At 39.2% G+C, this 14,487-nt stretch overlaps 1 protein-coding gene across 2 annotated transcripts; it reads right to left on the reverse strand.

Annotated features, from left to right (window-relative positions):
• Window positions 1-3,244: 3,244 nt before the first annotated feature.
• LOC117861078 (mannosyl-oligosaccharide 1,2-alpha-mannosidase MNS1) lies at window positions 3,245-10,051 on the reverse strand. Of its 2 annotated transcripts, none has more exons than XM_034744542.2 (14): window positions 9,767-10,051; window positions 9,377-9,424; window positions 9,092-9,265; window positions 8,864-8,976; window positions 7,368-7,433; window positions 7,045-7,216; window positions 6,682-6,771; window positions 5,678-5,805; window positions 5,451-5,516; window positions 5,231-5,339; window positions 5,033-5,131; window positions 4,304-4,384; window positions 4,047-4,217; window positions 3,245-3,954 (listed from the first exon to the last, which is right to left on the reverse strand). In XM_034744542.2, the coding sequence occupies exons 1-14, from the start codon at window positions 9,923-9,925 to the stop codon at window positions 3,706-3,708; spliced, it is 1,725 nt and encodes a 574-aa protein (XP_034600433.1). In that variant the 5' UTR covers window positions 9,926-10,051; the 3' UTR covers window positions 3,245-3,705. The 2 variants fall into 2 exon arrangements, with proteins under 2 accessions (XP_034600433.1, XP_034600435.1); XM_034744544.2 differs by having other exon boundaries at window positions 9,092-9,260; window positions 9,767-10,049.
• Window positions 10,052-14,487: the final 4,436 nt, after the last annotated feature.

The following is a 14,487-nucleotide window of genomic DNA, read 5'->3' on the forward strand; positions in this document are numbered from 1 at the left end:
TAAGTTCTCATGTTTCAAAAGTTGGAGCACTGCAACCAGTCAAATATGTACAATAACTCTATATTTTTCTGAAGTTGGTGGAATGGAGTGTTGAAGTTGGTGGAGTGTTGTTGTTTTTGACGGGTCCCTCGGTATGTCGTCCCAGCCCATCAGTCAAACAACTTTGACGAGAAGAATATAATGTCAGGCCGACGAGATGGGAATCTTCCATGCTCTTTACTCTACTTTTGACGCGAAAGGTAACTTTGTACAGACCAATTGATCGTCAGCCGGCCATTTGGTTAATGAATTAGTATTTCGTCAGTCATGCGTACGCGGTACGCGCAGCAACACGCGGTTATGCTTTTCAAGCCATAGTGGCAGGCTGGCAGCATTTGGCTTTCGCCGTTTCGTGTGGGCCGCCAGCAGGTGCTCTGTTTCACTGTTTGAGTGTTGGATAGGAGATGGGACGATTCTGGTTGATTAATCTAACGGTGGTTGTAAACATAAGTACTCGAGACTCATATTTTCTACTATTTGTGTTGCATATTCTTCAACTCAATAGTTGTACAGTCATAAATCATATTAATCGTTTGTTTAGATTAAAAAAGTTAGAAAATCATATAATTTAGTGAAGACTTTAAAAATATTTCGGTGAAATTTAACCGAAATTTTGTGAATTTTGGTAATTTTGGCTGTCATAAAAAAAAATCCAAAATCTGAAACCGAATTTGTATAGCATCGTTCAAGCAGCCTCTGACGAGTAACGACCTCAGCAGCGGCCCACGTTTACCATGATTGTGATCGAGACAAAATAGAGTTATAGAGAGCAAATCAACTTCAGTCTGATTGATTGGGCACCAAAACTGGGGAGGCCAAAACATGATCATACCAAAATTTGCCTGCCAAGATCTGGAAAGTTTTAGAATAGCACCTGGTTGGGTGCCAACATTATTGGATGACTCTAGTATCAGTCAGTAACCTCATAGTAACGGTACCAATTGTTCAGTACTAAATGCCACGCCATTTAGTACCGGCTAAAATGCCCAGTACTAAATAGGCCATTTAGTACTGGTTGGTAGTAAACTACAAGCCACGTCACGCAAGTCACGCTGTTGCGGACATCAGAACCATCCTTTTTTTGTTTTCTTTCATTTTAATTCATAGGTTAGTTAGTATTCGTATTAGTGTACAATATTCGTTTGCGTATAGTAGTAATATTATGCTAATATATATTGATCTAGCATACAGTAAATATTACATATATTATATTTATACAAAGTATATACTTCAAATATTACAAGTATTCTTAATATGCACTACGCATCGTCATCCGAGTCCCAGATTGGATGAAGTTAACCCACACTTGTTCCATCGTAATAAAATTCTCCCTTTGGATTTACGACGTCGTCCAAAAGGAATTTACATAATTGTTCTTGTCCAAAAGGAATCCACATAATTGTTCTGGAATTGTCCTGAGTTGTTCTGGGCGATGAGATCTTCTCTCATTTCAGAAATATGTCACGTGCAAATTAACATCATCATTTTAAACCAACATATGTGCAGAGTAAAAAATATTGAATTGTTATGAATCGTGTTTACGTACTTGGTGTTCATGGTCCGTTATTTGCTTGGACCTATAAAGCCGTGGATGAACTCACAACAATAGTATCCATATAAATTGTTTCCATCCTCCTACCTCAAGCACTAAATATGGAAAAAAGAGTTATGAAATATTCAAACAGTCGTGGTTTTTAAAGAAATGACATGCACTAGATGTTCAAATTGAATTCATACCGGAAAATTATCTCTGATATCCTGGGTGTTTTTTTTTAAGCGAGCTCGTACCCTGTTAAGTGTGTCCATGAGAGTTTGGTACTCTGATTTTGGTTACCTCTTCGGGTCCAGCACTATGAAGTGGCTTCGATCAATCTCGATAAAAAGCAGTATCTAGTGGATAATGTTCATATACGTATACACACGCAATGTTAGATATATTTATTATTAATTTGAATGGATGAAAAAAGGGATGAATGACTAACCGAAAGTTGTACGGCAAAAGTATATATTGCATGTGATACTGTTCATCAGTTGAAAATAGTATTCATGGTCTGATTTGACCATTTCATTAAACATTCCTCATTTATAACATGCGGGTCCGTGAAGTTGACATGATAGTATTGGTTTCTCCGGCACTGTTGAATCTCCATTCTGCATGATACAAAATAAAAGAGGGGATGGAACGACACACAATTAATATAGGAGGTAGGATGTAGAAATGAGAGCAAACACTTATATAACCCATGCACTAACAAGGGACTTGTAAAGGGTGTCTTGATGAGGCACTTATCAAGATGATGACTTTCAAACTCAATCCATATATCATCTGGCTCTCGAAAGTAATCACGATCTTGAATCCGTGCAGCGAACATGACTGCATCAAAATTCATAGCAAAGTATTTTCACAACTCATGGTCGCGTTGTCATTGATGTTTGACTGTCAATTACATGCTTCTGTATATAAAGTGCACGTAAAGAAAACTGTAACGCTAGCATAGACAGCAAATAAATGTGAGATGGCATACAAAGGTGAGGATTTGAACCGTCATCACACATCATAAGTAATTTTACAAAATTAATAAAAATATCTTTGGAAACTAAAGGACAGCCCAGCTTTGTCCTTGCGAGAGTGAGCTGCTTTCTCCTACATATCCACAATGAAGGCAGGGCATGCTCTTTTCAGGTGTCCGTACCCTTGGCTTGCTACAAATCTCACATCTCTTTCTATCCAAAGAGTTAATAAATTCAATACAAGCATCTTTAAGCTCAACACAATGATACTGAACAGCTAGAGCTAGAGTGGTTCCCACACTCTCAATATCGAGTCTTTTGCAAAGTGTAAGGAAAATGACATTAGGCTATAATGATTTTGGTGATTAATGATAACGTAACCATTGGGAGTAATGTGTTTGCAAGATGTACATTTGACTATTTGGAATCTAAATTGGGCTCGTAATTCAAACCCTAACTCTTGAATTTTAAAAGATTTGGAATCCCAATCGTTAGTTTTGCATTGGCACAATCCAAAATAGTTCAGGGCCACATGATGCGGTTTGCACACCTTTTTTCGTGGAACTATATTTCTTGTGTTAAATTAAAGTTTGAAATCTGTAATTTCAAATCGTGATCAAGGTTATATATTTTCGACATTCATCTTCAACTAAAACGAGTCAAGAAATCAACGTAACTAGCAAACCTCCGCCACTTCAGCATGTCTAGCATCTTTATACCGTTCAGACATGTCGCCTGTTACTTAAGCAAATGTATCGCGCAACATACAAAAGTTGCATCTGTATCAGTCCTGGCAAAGCATAAAATACAGAGAGAATCTGGTTTCCTGCTAGTACACCTGTCCAAGTTGGTGGTCAACTGGTCATATAGCATGACGCCATGACCTGACTGTAATTCCACACACATGAAAATGGGTAGAACATAAGGCAAAAGAAATCTCTCCTATAATGTGAACCATATTTCTGTACTCAACTGCACAATGTCACTATCCAATTATACCGCCACATTCTACTCTAGTTTCATCCAGCCTTGTGTCCTGATGCTGCAAAAGTGTCCATCTCAACCCCGAACTTCCATCACAACGGATTTCCTTTGTCGTGCAGGTCTAGATCAGATGGCGAGAGCAAAAGCCCTGCACCTTGCACCAGTCAAATTCTATTCAGGTTTTCCATGCTTCCTTCCTTGTGGCTGGATCTTGGAGTCAGCGATACCCTTACCTTCTCCACCACCCGAGCCGCCTTCATTGTCATGCCTTGTGACTATTTTCAGTGGGTGGGCTTCAGTGTTGAAGACCCACTCATCGAAGGAGATTAACGATGGCGGGGAGAACAGCAGGTACAGATACTTGAGTGTCTCCGCCAGGAAGAAGCTCTGCATCATGTCATCTTTTGTACCAGTATTCACCTAAAGACCCAAATATTTCAACAAGGTTTATATAAAAACGAAGTTTTGTTCGAACATTTGATAGGATGGATACTATATTGGTGAGAACTCACGTCTTTCAGACCAACATATCCAGATTCTATACGGGAATTCTTCTCAAATGCTTGGAATATGTCCCAACCCCAATCTTGGTATGTTTTATTCCCAGTTAGGCGCCACAAATACATGAGTGATTCAATAGTCTCCGGTCTAAGGATGTTCCATGATGTGCCCACAACCATGTCCTACAATATGAAACCAATAGCATTCTATTATGTGAAGGGCACAGGGAAAGATTAAAATAAAAGAATTATACAGGCTGTAAGGAAACCTGTCCGCCATGGAAATAATAGTTTTCTCCAGCCAATTTTGTTGGAGTTGATTGGTAGAAGTTATAACAGGTCCATGCAAGCTACATTGAAGAGAGTATAAAGAGAACGCGAATAAGAACATGAAATTAGGAGAGAATAAAGTCTGTAAAAGTCATAAGTTCTGCACAAAATGGGAATAGCACTAGCAACCTCAGATTATATTGACAATATGGGCCTCACAGGTTTGTGGTCACTGTTTTATGATATATAATTTGTCCAGTCTAATCATTGTGCAATTATCATGGGTAGTATACTTTGAGCGGTAGAATATAGTTTAATTATACAATTACATTTTAGCAGGCTAACTCAGTATAAATATGGCAGCAATAGTTCCATTGCATTACATTCATTTAAAAAATTAAAATCCATATTTTTTTGGTGAACCAATGTGCGACATGACACCTTGCATTACAGTTAAAAGTCAAGTGCACTGCATCATTGTAGGTAATTATAGGAACCTTTTTACAGGTAGAACTGATACTGACAGTTGTAATAACAGAATGATTAGGAACAGTGATATGAATAGGCAGAAGGCTCCTATGGCCAAAAAAAAAGGAGGGAGGGAGAAAGAGAAATGTCACATTGTATGGCAAAATTTGTATAATATGCAAAGTTCCAATTAGAACCTGGCCCAAATATGTCATTACAAATTCAGGATAAAATGCATATGGTTATGAAAGCAAGATCACCTCTTCTGCAAGATTCATAATTTGCTCTGCTTTTTCTGGGCTATAGCCTGACGCTCCCAATGCCAGCATACCAGGCACAAAGCATGCAAGTTCATCCATCTGTTCTAGTTATAGGCTGAACAAATCAGAACTTCAGAGAGAGACATGGGATGACTGTTAACAACCACCCAGACACTCAGTGACTAGGAGACTCTTTACCTTCTCAGATAATGAATCCCCGTTCTTTTCGCACACATAGTAGAAGTTAGAAGGAGAAGTTTTCCTTGTCAAACTTAACAGGCCTTCCATCGATGTTTCCCACATTTGCCTACGATAGCAGTGATACAAAAATATGGTTGCACAAGTCAGAATTTGTAAAACTTCGGCCAAAATAACTGATAATAAACTGTCTGAATCCAGGATGATCATAGTATTGAACCTGTAATGCTTGACACTTTCAGTTTTGTTACCCTGTATCCAGACCTTGAGCAAGTATTCATAAAAACTGCAACATGAATAAGGTAGTTAAATATAAAAAATAACTCCACACTAATCTATCTAGAAAATGTGAAACTGCCTAGATATAGGAGAAAATTTGCAAAGCAGGTGTTCAAGTTTTAGAAAATATATATAACGATGACAATGAGTTGAGACAAATTATTATACCTATCCCCCATAGCACCAAATGTGATAGTTGAGTAAGACTTCACAGCCCCCGAATGAGGATTTATATTAATAGGAAGCAAGCCATCACTGGGAAATATTTTCTGAAATTGCCTGATTACATTCTCCACCTAAAGTTTAACAAAGCTCCCAATGAAATTTCCATAATAAGATTAATAGAGCTGTGGATGATTATAAAGCATATCGGCAGAGTATATGGATTACAATGGGTGAAAAATTTAGGTCAAATAAACACTAGTTGAGATTCATCAGTTCATGTTTACACTATGCAAACTGTACTGTTCGTTGTACAATTCAATGAAATGACAGCAGTGGTATGCATACCTAGCCAAGTGTTACAAAATTGTGCGGATGGAATAAATAGATTGAGAAACTTTGATGTATGAAATACAATCAGCGGTATAATCGGTAATCATCTGAACAACATAAAACATATGATCATGACATCTTTTGCTGTTTGGGTGTGCTTGATACAGATATCAACAGGGTAGTTCATTGGCTACTTAAGGCTAGGCCTGAGAGCTAATGCATAACTGGCAATTGGAAAAAGTGTAATGGGGCAGAGGAGAAACTAGAGTGGCTGTACTAGTGATTCGAAGAGAACAAGAAAACTGTTTCTTTCTGGCTTGATTCAATATATTGCACAGCTGATACTTATATATAGTACTAAATGACCAATACCTCCCAGAGCTCAACATAACTTAATTAGCCCCTTAATTTAACTTGACTTAATTGGACTCTTCCTCTTTCCAAATGTACTAGCCAAACTGGCCTGCACTCCAGCTCCATCTGTACCAACTCCTGATGTGACTAACACTCAGAGGCCATGACTACAGCATCTGACCACAAAGCCTATCATCATGTCCTTCATAATAGGTATCTAGTACTTTTACTGCAACCAGCAAGAACAAAATGAAGAAACTAAGCATGATTCTTATGCTTTGCTAGTACAATCCAGATGTGATAGCAGTGTGAAAAAAAAAAACCTTTTGCTGATACTTTTGATCTCCAGTCCTCTGAGATAAGGCTATAAATTCGAGTTGCTCTGTGCCTGAATCTGCAAGTATGCTGTTGCCCTGTAAAATAGGTAAAATTAATTTATCCACCTATGCCCAAAAAGCTAAGATGAAATTTCATAACTAAAATACAACACAATTCCTAACAAAATTGGTACAGCAGATAACTTTGAATAAATAAAATAAAGAGAAACTCAGAAAGAAAAGATTAACTTACACCAGTTATGAAAAGCATATTTAAAGCAATGGCGAAAAAACAATTATGATTGTTATTACAATGCAGTTCTTTATAAATTACAACACCAGTGGCAAAATGGAAAAATAGTGCCTTACACCATTCCATCCTGGATTACTGGCTTTGCCTTGAGCTAGGTTGATTCTATTGTATGGGATACCGGATGATGTATCCCAGGCAGGTAACAGTCGATCAGTGATGTCTCTTGCCTTCTCCAGAAATATTTTATCAGCTGACAAATCATATGCACTGAGGAGACCTCCAACAACTCTGAATATAAATCAACAATATTACAAGCTTCGACAAGTTAATAACACAAGTTAGTTACCCAAAAATAAATACATGTGCGCACTAAGATCCTAAGACAAAGAATTATGGAAACACACGTGCTTCGTAATCCTTGTTATTTCAAACATATCACCTTATTGTTGTTTCAAACACACTTGCTTCATAATCCTTGTCGAAGTCTAATGATTCTGCGACCCAGCTGTCATCATCAAGAGACCCTAGTTAGACCAGGAATATATGATATAACTGATGAGTAACATAACATGTGAGTGTCGCCTACATTCAATAATCAATATTCGATGCATTCACATACTGACTGGGGGCATTGACATATGCATATATGTACTTAATTTTATAGAGTTACACACATATTTACTGCCCATGATAGAAGTGACAACGGTAACATTTGGCCCAACACAAAATTAAATGCAAGGATGCATAACAAAAATAGAGTACTGCAGCATTCAGAATGTCCTCTTCCACAGAGGGAGATTTATGCATGGCCTATAGAGGTCACAATCAATAAGAATACCATTGAATGGACTATAAGGCAGCAGGACCCTAAGATTGATATCATTTACATAATTAGTTTTATCAAATAGTGCTAAAAGAAGTGGAATACTTTGCAACATGTGAACAGTTGTTCAAGAGGCTAGAAAGAGTTGCTCAGAGGCTGATAACTTTCTAGGTGTTTATAAATATAATGGCTGGAAATGTTTGTAATCACACTTTGCACTACAGCAATCTGACATGCTTTCCTAAAACAAGCAACGGAGTTAGAGTACTGAATAAAAATGAAAGAGATGGTTAAAAAAACTCAACCCCTAGGGAGAAAAGACCTCCACCCGAAGCATTGCACATAGGAGACGACCTGCTACAAGGGCTGAGAATGGTCTCAAAGGCCAGTGGCATGGGACGCGATCGCGTATAACTCAGAAAGCTGTTATACAGTGAGGGACCTCTTTTTATGGAAAACCAAGGGTTCGAGTACTGGTCGGTAACCCAAGTCCCAACTGGAGGACCTACCACCGTGCTGCATGCACGTTCGCAGTGAAAGAGATGATACACCAGATCAAAACTCAACAAGGAATTATTTGTCTAATCCATGCAAGATGCAGAATAAAAGTGAAAGATAAGAGTGCAGACATTAATCCACGTTGCAAAATCTGTATTCTTGAATACTGCAATTAAAGTTCAACAGGAAATGCAGCAACTCTATAATAAATGACTAGGTCTTAAAACCTTCATGTACATTGCCACATGCATGATTGGTTATCTACTTGCCTTGCCCATCCAAACAAGTGATAACCGATAACCACTTAACATTGGCAAGGTTATGTGTTGGGAACTTGAGATACCCCTAGAAACATCACTTGCATGGCAAACACCCAAACAAGCAGAGAAAGTATTTTCCAGTGAGGAGAACCAGCTTGGATCTACCATATGTTGGGTCAGCAAGACTTATATGCTAGTATAATTCATGGGTAAACTGACATGTGGTGCAAAAAAGATAAAGCATAACACTTAGCCATGCAGACAAGATTAAAACTCAATCTAATTTCCTGTACATAGACGAAATGGAGCTGTGCTCTGTTTATAGTTATAAATGGCAGGAATAGAGGATCTTACTCTCTAGCCTTCTTGAATTCCTCTTTTAGTCCCATTATATATAGTGTATCAAGTGAGTCCACAAGAGTTGCCCCAAGACCACCAAAACTATTGACACCATTCTTTGATTGAGGCTGAACAATTGAGTACAGAAGGGAAAAAAGGAAAGAAAAAGAATGATTTAAAAGCTATTTCAAGTAAAGAACATAAAAGGAAGCAGATATCCGAGCAAGTACAAGTGAAACAAACCTGGAGCTCATCATGTCCCCACGCATACTTTACATAGGAGTTCCAGGCGTGAAGCATAGCTTCCTTAACCTTTTCTCTCCTTGCATTATTGACATGGTCAATTTCTAGATGATGTTTCTTGATGATGTTTTCAATATTTGGACTTTCATCCAGATAAATTCCCGCCATTCTTAACTACATAATATCGGTATCAGACTAGAAGGGTTGAATTCACCACAAGAGAATTGATATAATTTACCCATTAAGCTTACATCAATTTGTACCTAAATGTGCACAATTGCGTACCTGGTCATGCAACCGATTTACCTCCTCGTCTAATCTGGATATCTCAGCCTGCAAGCAAACATGTTTCTACATTTCACTACATAAAGGGAAGAAATGCTAAAAGGAGTAAAGGACTATGCATTACTTCACTCCAAGGCACCATGTATATCGAAATAAAGCAACTGTACAACAGTTGATGAAACAGAAGATTCTTCTAACTGAAATTATGACCAGTCAATGCCAAATATAAACCCTGATGTGTTCCTAACCAACAAAAATCCTATCTTTAACCAATGTCTTCACCTATCAAGTAAACCTTTCGCGTTTCAGGTACCAAAGAGCTAGTACGGGAACCAGCCAGATCCCCGCCGGGAAAGCTCGGATCTGCTTGGGCGCGGGTATCATCCTCACCTCGTAGTCGCGGACGAGGGAGAGGCGGTCCCGGGCGGCGATCGTGGCGGCGACGAAGCCGACGACGAGGAGGGCCAGGCGCGCCGGCCGCTTGAGGTAGTACCACGGGCTCAGATGGCGCCACCCCGGGGACGACGACGAGTGCGACCGCCGGCCCATGGGTGACCCGGTCCACGGGCATCGCCGGTACGCTGCCTTACCGCCTCCGGCGAAATCGGGAGCCCAAGCTTGCGGGGCTTCCTCCGCCTCGAGGGAGAATCGTGATGCGGTAATGATGCAATAAGAAATTTTCGAAATACTGCAATAACAAAAGGGAGAAAAATGAAACAAATTTAGTTCATGGGTCATGGCATTGCTCAGTGCTCACTGATGTGTGGGGAGCCGGGGACTGGGACCCACTTGGAAGTCACCCAACTAGTGGCCAAATATATTAGAAGCACGAAAAAAATTGATTCGTGGTATGGTATGATAAAAACAACATGGGGACAACCGTCAATTCGAAGCAAAGTTTATTTTTCGATAGGTGTACTTTTCTTGCCATTTTTTGCTAAGGATTTAAGTAATCTATCCGCCATATTATTCTGGCTAATGAAAAACAGTTTAATAACAGTGTTAAAATTAATATGTCATGTATCCCGTCTTTTGGTCTCTTTATTAATCGTATACCTTTAAGAAAAGATTAATTCAAGTTTAAATTCCATGTTGCAAAAATAACATTTAATGTCCCATTTTTAAGTAAACATTGACAAGAGCTTGTTCGACTTGCGAAATAAATACATCATATTTTTATTTTCTATATATTTATACATTTATCCGTGTAGCTTTTATTCTCGACGTGATTATATTTGTTCGCATCAATTTTTTATATACATTTGTTCCTTTCTTTTGTTTTATTTTTTCCTATTTTATTTTTATCTTTATAATTTTTTTATACTAATAAGTATATACATATAATTTGTTCTAGGTATAGATACTTGTTTTGTGAGTTCGTGTAACAATTTTTTGGTGCATACAATTATTTTGTTGGTCATGTTTAATTATTTGTTCACAGAAAATAATATTTTGTTTGTGACGTCGATCGAAATTAATTATTTCATATTAAAAAATAGTTTTAAAATTATCTTCGAAACATGACTATCTTATTTTGATTATCTTATCTAAAAATATAATGGTGCAATTGGAATTTAATTTTAATGTGTTGTTTGATATTTATGATATTTTTAGTTTTTGATCTGCATGCATATGGGTGATGTCATTAGGTTTGTCCTATATGCATGCATTTAACAGGTCATAGCTAGAATTTTAGGGACCATACCACGTGGTGAGCTGCAATTGGTGGATTACATGCCTGGTGGCTACCCACCACAACTCCGTGAGGCGACAGCTATAGAATTTGTCGCTACAGACTCACCTTCCTAAGGGTGCCCTAGGTCGTCTACCCCATTGGTCTCCACCCCTTAGCTATATAAATTCAAACTCAGTAGCCGCTATCCTAGGCACTCAGGTTTTATTTAGTTCTAGTTTTTCATTGTGAAAATAACATTGTTCATTGTAACTGAGGTGACAAAGTCCTTTTACTATGATCCAGGCTCCTATTCTTGTTCTTCTCGACTATGGCTGCTTTTGTGTTGAGAGCTTGAACTCCATATTCATCTTGCTTCATATATATCTCTCTTGCAGGTAAAACCTTCGTGGCGAGGTCAATGTTAGTATTCTTACGTTACGAATAAATCCGCAAGTGTTCGGATATACCGTTGTAGCATTTCACCTAGAAGTATTCAGGTATCGTTATTTATATTTCCCTAAAGCTTGGCAGTGATATAAACGAGTTTACCAAATACATATTTAGGATAATATGCTTAAGTAATAGATCAAAGTTCACATAGGGGTAGGCCATGATGAAGTATAGGAGTAATATGACACATACAAGCCAATCTTATGAATAAAGAATAAACGAATAAACCTAAAAGTTAGTGGGAGCAAGGCATATAGAGGTCCTACTAGTATCTATTTAGATTAGCAAGGGTCATACAAGCACATGGTTAGGACTTAGTTCTAAGCAACCAGACAGTAGGGGAGACTATCTGTCCTTGGTCTGCTAAGGCAAGATAGCTTTCAGAACTCCTACACCATACCCAAACATGGGGGATAGAGGATGGACAAAGTTGTCACCACATGTTACCTACCCCTACAAACCGTGGGCACAGCCATATTCGAAGGTTCTCGCCATGCCTGAGCACCATGCTCGTGCATGTGATAAAATACCCTAGCTCCCTTGGGACTCCGACCCTTCGGAATGACGAGCATAGAGCTAGAGCAAGCTAAAAGGCACAACGAACCGATGCCGTAACTTAGATCGACTAGCCTAACCGCATACATCATATAACTTGTGATAAAACATGTCATGTCGCGATACACTACTGGAATAGCATAAAGACTATACTCCATATCATAAATAGGATACCGATAAGTTGAATCCAAAGCCATACCCAGAGCCGAATGTTACGTCCCACAATGCTCCAAGGACGACTCACTCCAAGAGAGAATTTCTAGCATAGCTCCACTAGCATAAGAAGTATAAGTTCTAGTTTAGGGAGGGAGGGAGAGACAATGTGTGGTGTGTGTGAGAGAGAGGGGTGCTCTCCCCCTCCTCCTCCTTATATAGGTGCTAGAGGGTGGTTTCCGGGAGGAATATTCGTCGAATCAGCTGGAACCGCCATGGGGGATGTACGGGAGGGCGCCACGTGGAGGATGAGGCCAAGCGGAGCACATCCTGGTTTGGCTGAACCACCTTGGGGTTCGGCCGACCCTAGGTGGTAGCACCTCGCAACAACCTTCCTCTGGTTGATTACCAGGTGGACCCTTGTGGTGATCTTTGGTGATTCCCGTGGGATTGAGTGGATTTGCTATGACATGTGGGCCCTTATTCTTTGTGCTCGTGTAGAGTGTTCTACAGTGTGTTTCTCCTGCGTTCGAGCACGTTCCCCTCCTTGTCTTGTGTTTCTGAAAACACTTATTCTCCAATAAATGTGGAACTAGGTTATTATAAATAAATATGTGAGTAAGAAATATTAGTTCTCCTTTATTCTTTGAGTACTTTGACAGTCGGATTTAGCATTTAATGACCATCAACAGTCAATCGAGTTGTGCTTAGTTGGTAACCAACGGAGCAACGGTTGCAGGGGTTTGAATCGTGTCTGATTAGAAGCTTGGATCGTCAACATCGAGTTCTCCACCAATCGAATCTATCATACCTATCGAAGGATCGGGCCAGTGCCCGTCTTGAAACACTTTTCTGGTGAACCTTATCGGTGACAGTATTTATTAATCAGGATGATTCATCAGGAGATTTTCACTCTCCAAAAATTCAGCAACATATATGTGCAGCCAAGAACAATTCAATGACTCATTCTCTAGAATGGCATTGCATATATATAGAATCAATCAATAAAGGGGACAGCGGCATCACCTAAATGACATCGTCGGCAATGAGACTTATGAACAGCAGCAAGGTCACCCATGTCTCGAAAAGGTCCAGAACAGAAAGAAAACAGCATTAGATAATGGCCCCCTCCACCAAGATCAGTAATTCTGTATCACTCAAGCCTGGAACATTTGATAACCGACTCTGCAAGCTACGTTTGTTATCAAGAGATGAGCTAACCAACATCGAAATTTGGCATCGACATGAGCTTAATCATGTTAACTTGGAGTTTTGTTGAATACGCAAGGAGCACAAATGAGAAAAAAAATAATAATGGAATGAACCAGAAAATTTAGGCACTACCTTAAGCCAGGCTCAGGTCCACAATGCTCTGATGTGGTCCCCTCCCTTAGCCTATGGGCCGAACCTTAGGCCCGGCCCAGGTCTGCCCTGCAAACAGACTACATGAAATCCCTGTACCCAAAGAGCTGAAAGTCTGAAACTTTGACAAGATTTGAAGTCAAGCTCTCACTGTCGCAGAATTCTTGTTATATAGCTATTATCTAGCAGCGGTGAGGAAGATCAATTTGGCCAAGTAAGCACCATCTGTTGACATCTGTTACAGTACCTTTGCTTGCTTGCTGAGCATACTGCAAAAGATAGGCTTCTCTGAAAGACACGTGATTGTGCTCGCTTGATAACAACGTTTGGTCACTGACTCTGCAAACTACTAAACTCCGTGTTCGTCAGTATATTTTGGTATGTTGTAGGAGAAAAAGAATGAACAGATTGGTCTGGAATGGCCCGTAAAACAAAGGTGGTGTTTGGATATGAGGTGCTAAATTTTAGCAGGTGCTAATTAGGAAGACTAAACATGAGCTAATTACAAAACTAATTGCACAGATGGAGTCTAATTCGCGAGACGAATCTATTAAAGCTAATCAATCCATCATTAGTAAATGGTTACTGTAGCACCACATTGTCAAATCATGGACTAATTAAGCTTAATAGATTTGTCTCGCGAATTAGACTCCATCTATGCAATTAGTTTTGTAATTAGACTATATTTAATACTCCTAATTAGTATCAAATATCCGATCTGACAGCTGTTAAAGTTTAGTAGGGTGTATCCAAATGTTTCTGAAACCTGGAGGGTGAGGCTTGATTGCCTGTGTGCTGCCTGCTGAGTCTTGTGATAAGAGCAGAAGGAGATGCCTTCCTCAGAAGGGGATGAAAGCTTCGCTATCACAAGGGCATCCACACATCAACGCCGTGCCCCACGCCTTGCTCTAGAAAC

Source organism: Setaria viridis, chromosome 6 (genome assembly GCF_005286985.2).
Source record: "Setaria viridis chromosome 6, Setaria_viridis_v4.0, whole genome shotgun sequence".
Taxonomy (NCBI): Eukaryota; Viridiplantae; Streptophyta; class Magnoliopsida; order Poales; family Poaceae; genus Setaria; species Setaria viridis.

Bases quoted from the DNA above. Each gene is read 5' to 3' on its own strand.
- LOC117861078 (XM_034744542.2), bottom strand. From the start codon at position 9,925: ATGGGCCGGCGGTCGCACTCGTCGTCGTCCCCGGGGTGGCGCCATCTG. The intron at 7,217-7,367 runs GTGATATGTTTG...ATTTATATTCAG, and splicing joins GTGTTTGAAACAACAATAAG to AGTTGTTGGAGGTCTCCTCA. The intron at 5,517-5,677 runs GTATAATAATTT...TTCATGTTGCAG, and splicing joins TTTGGTGCTATGGGGGATAG to TTTTTATGAATACTTGCTCA.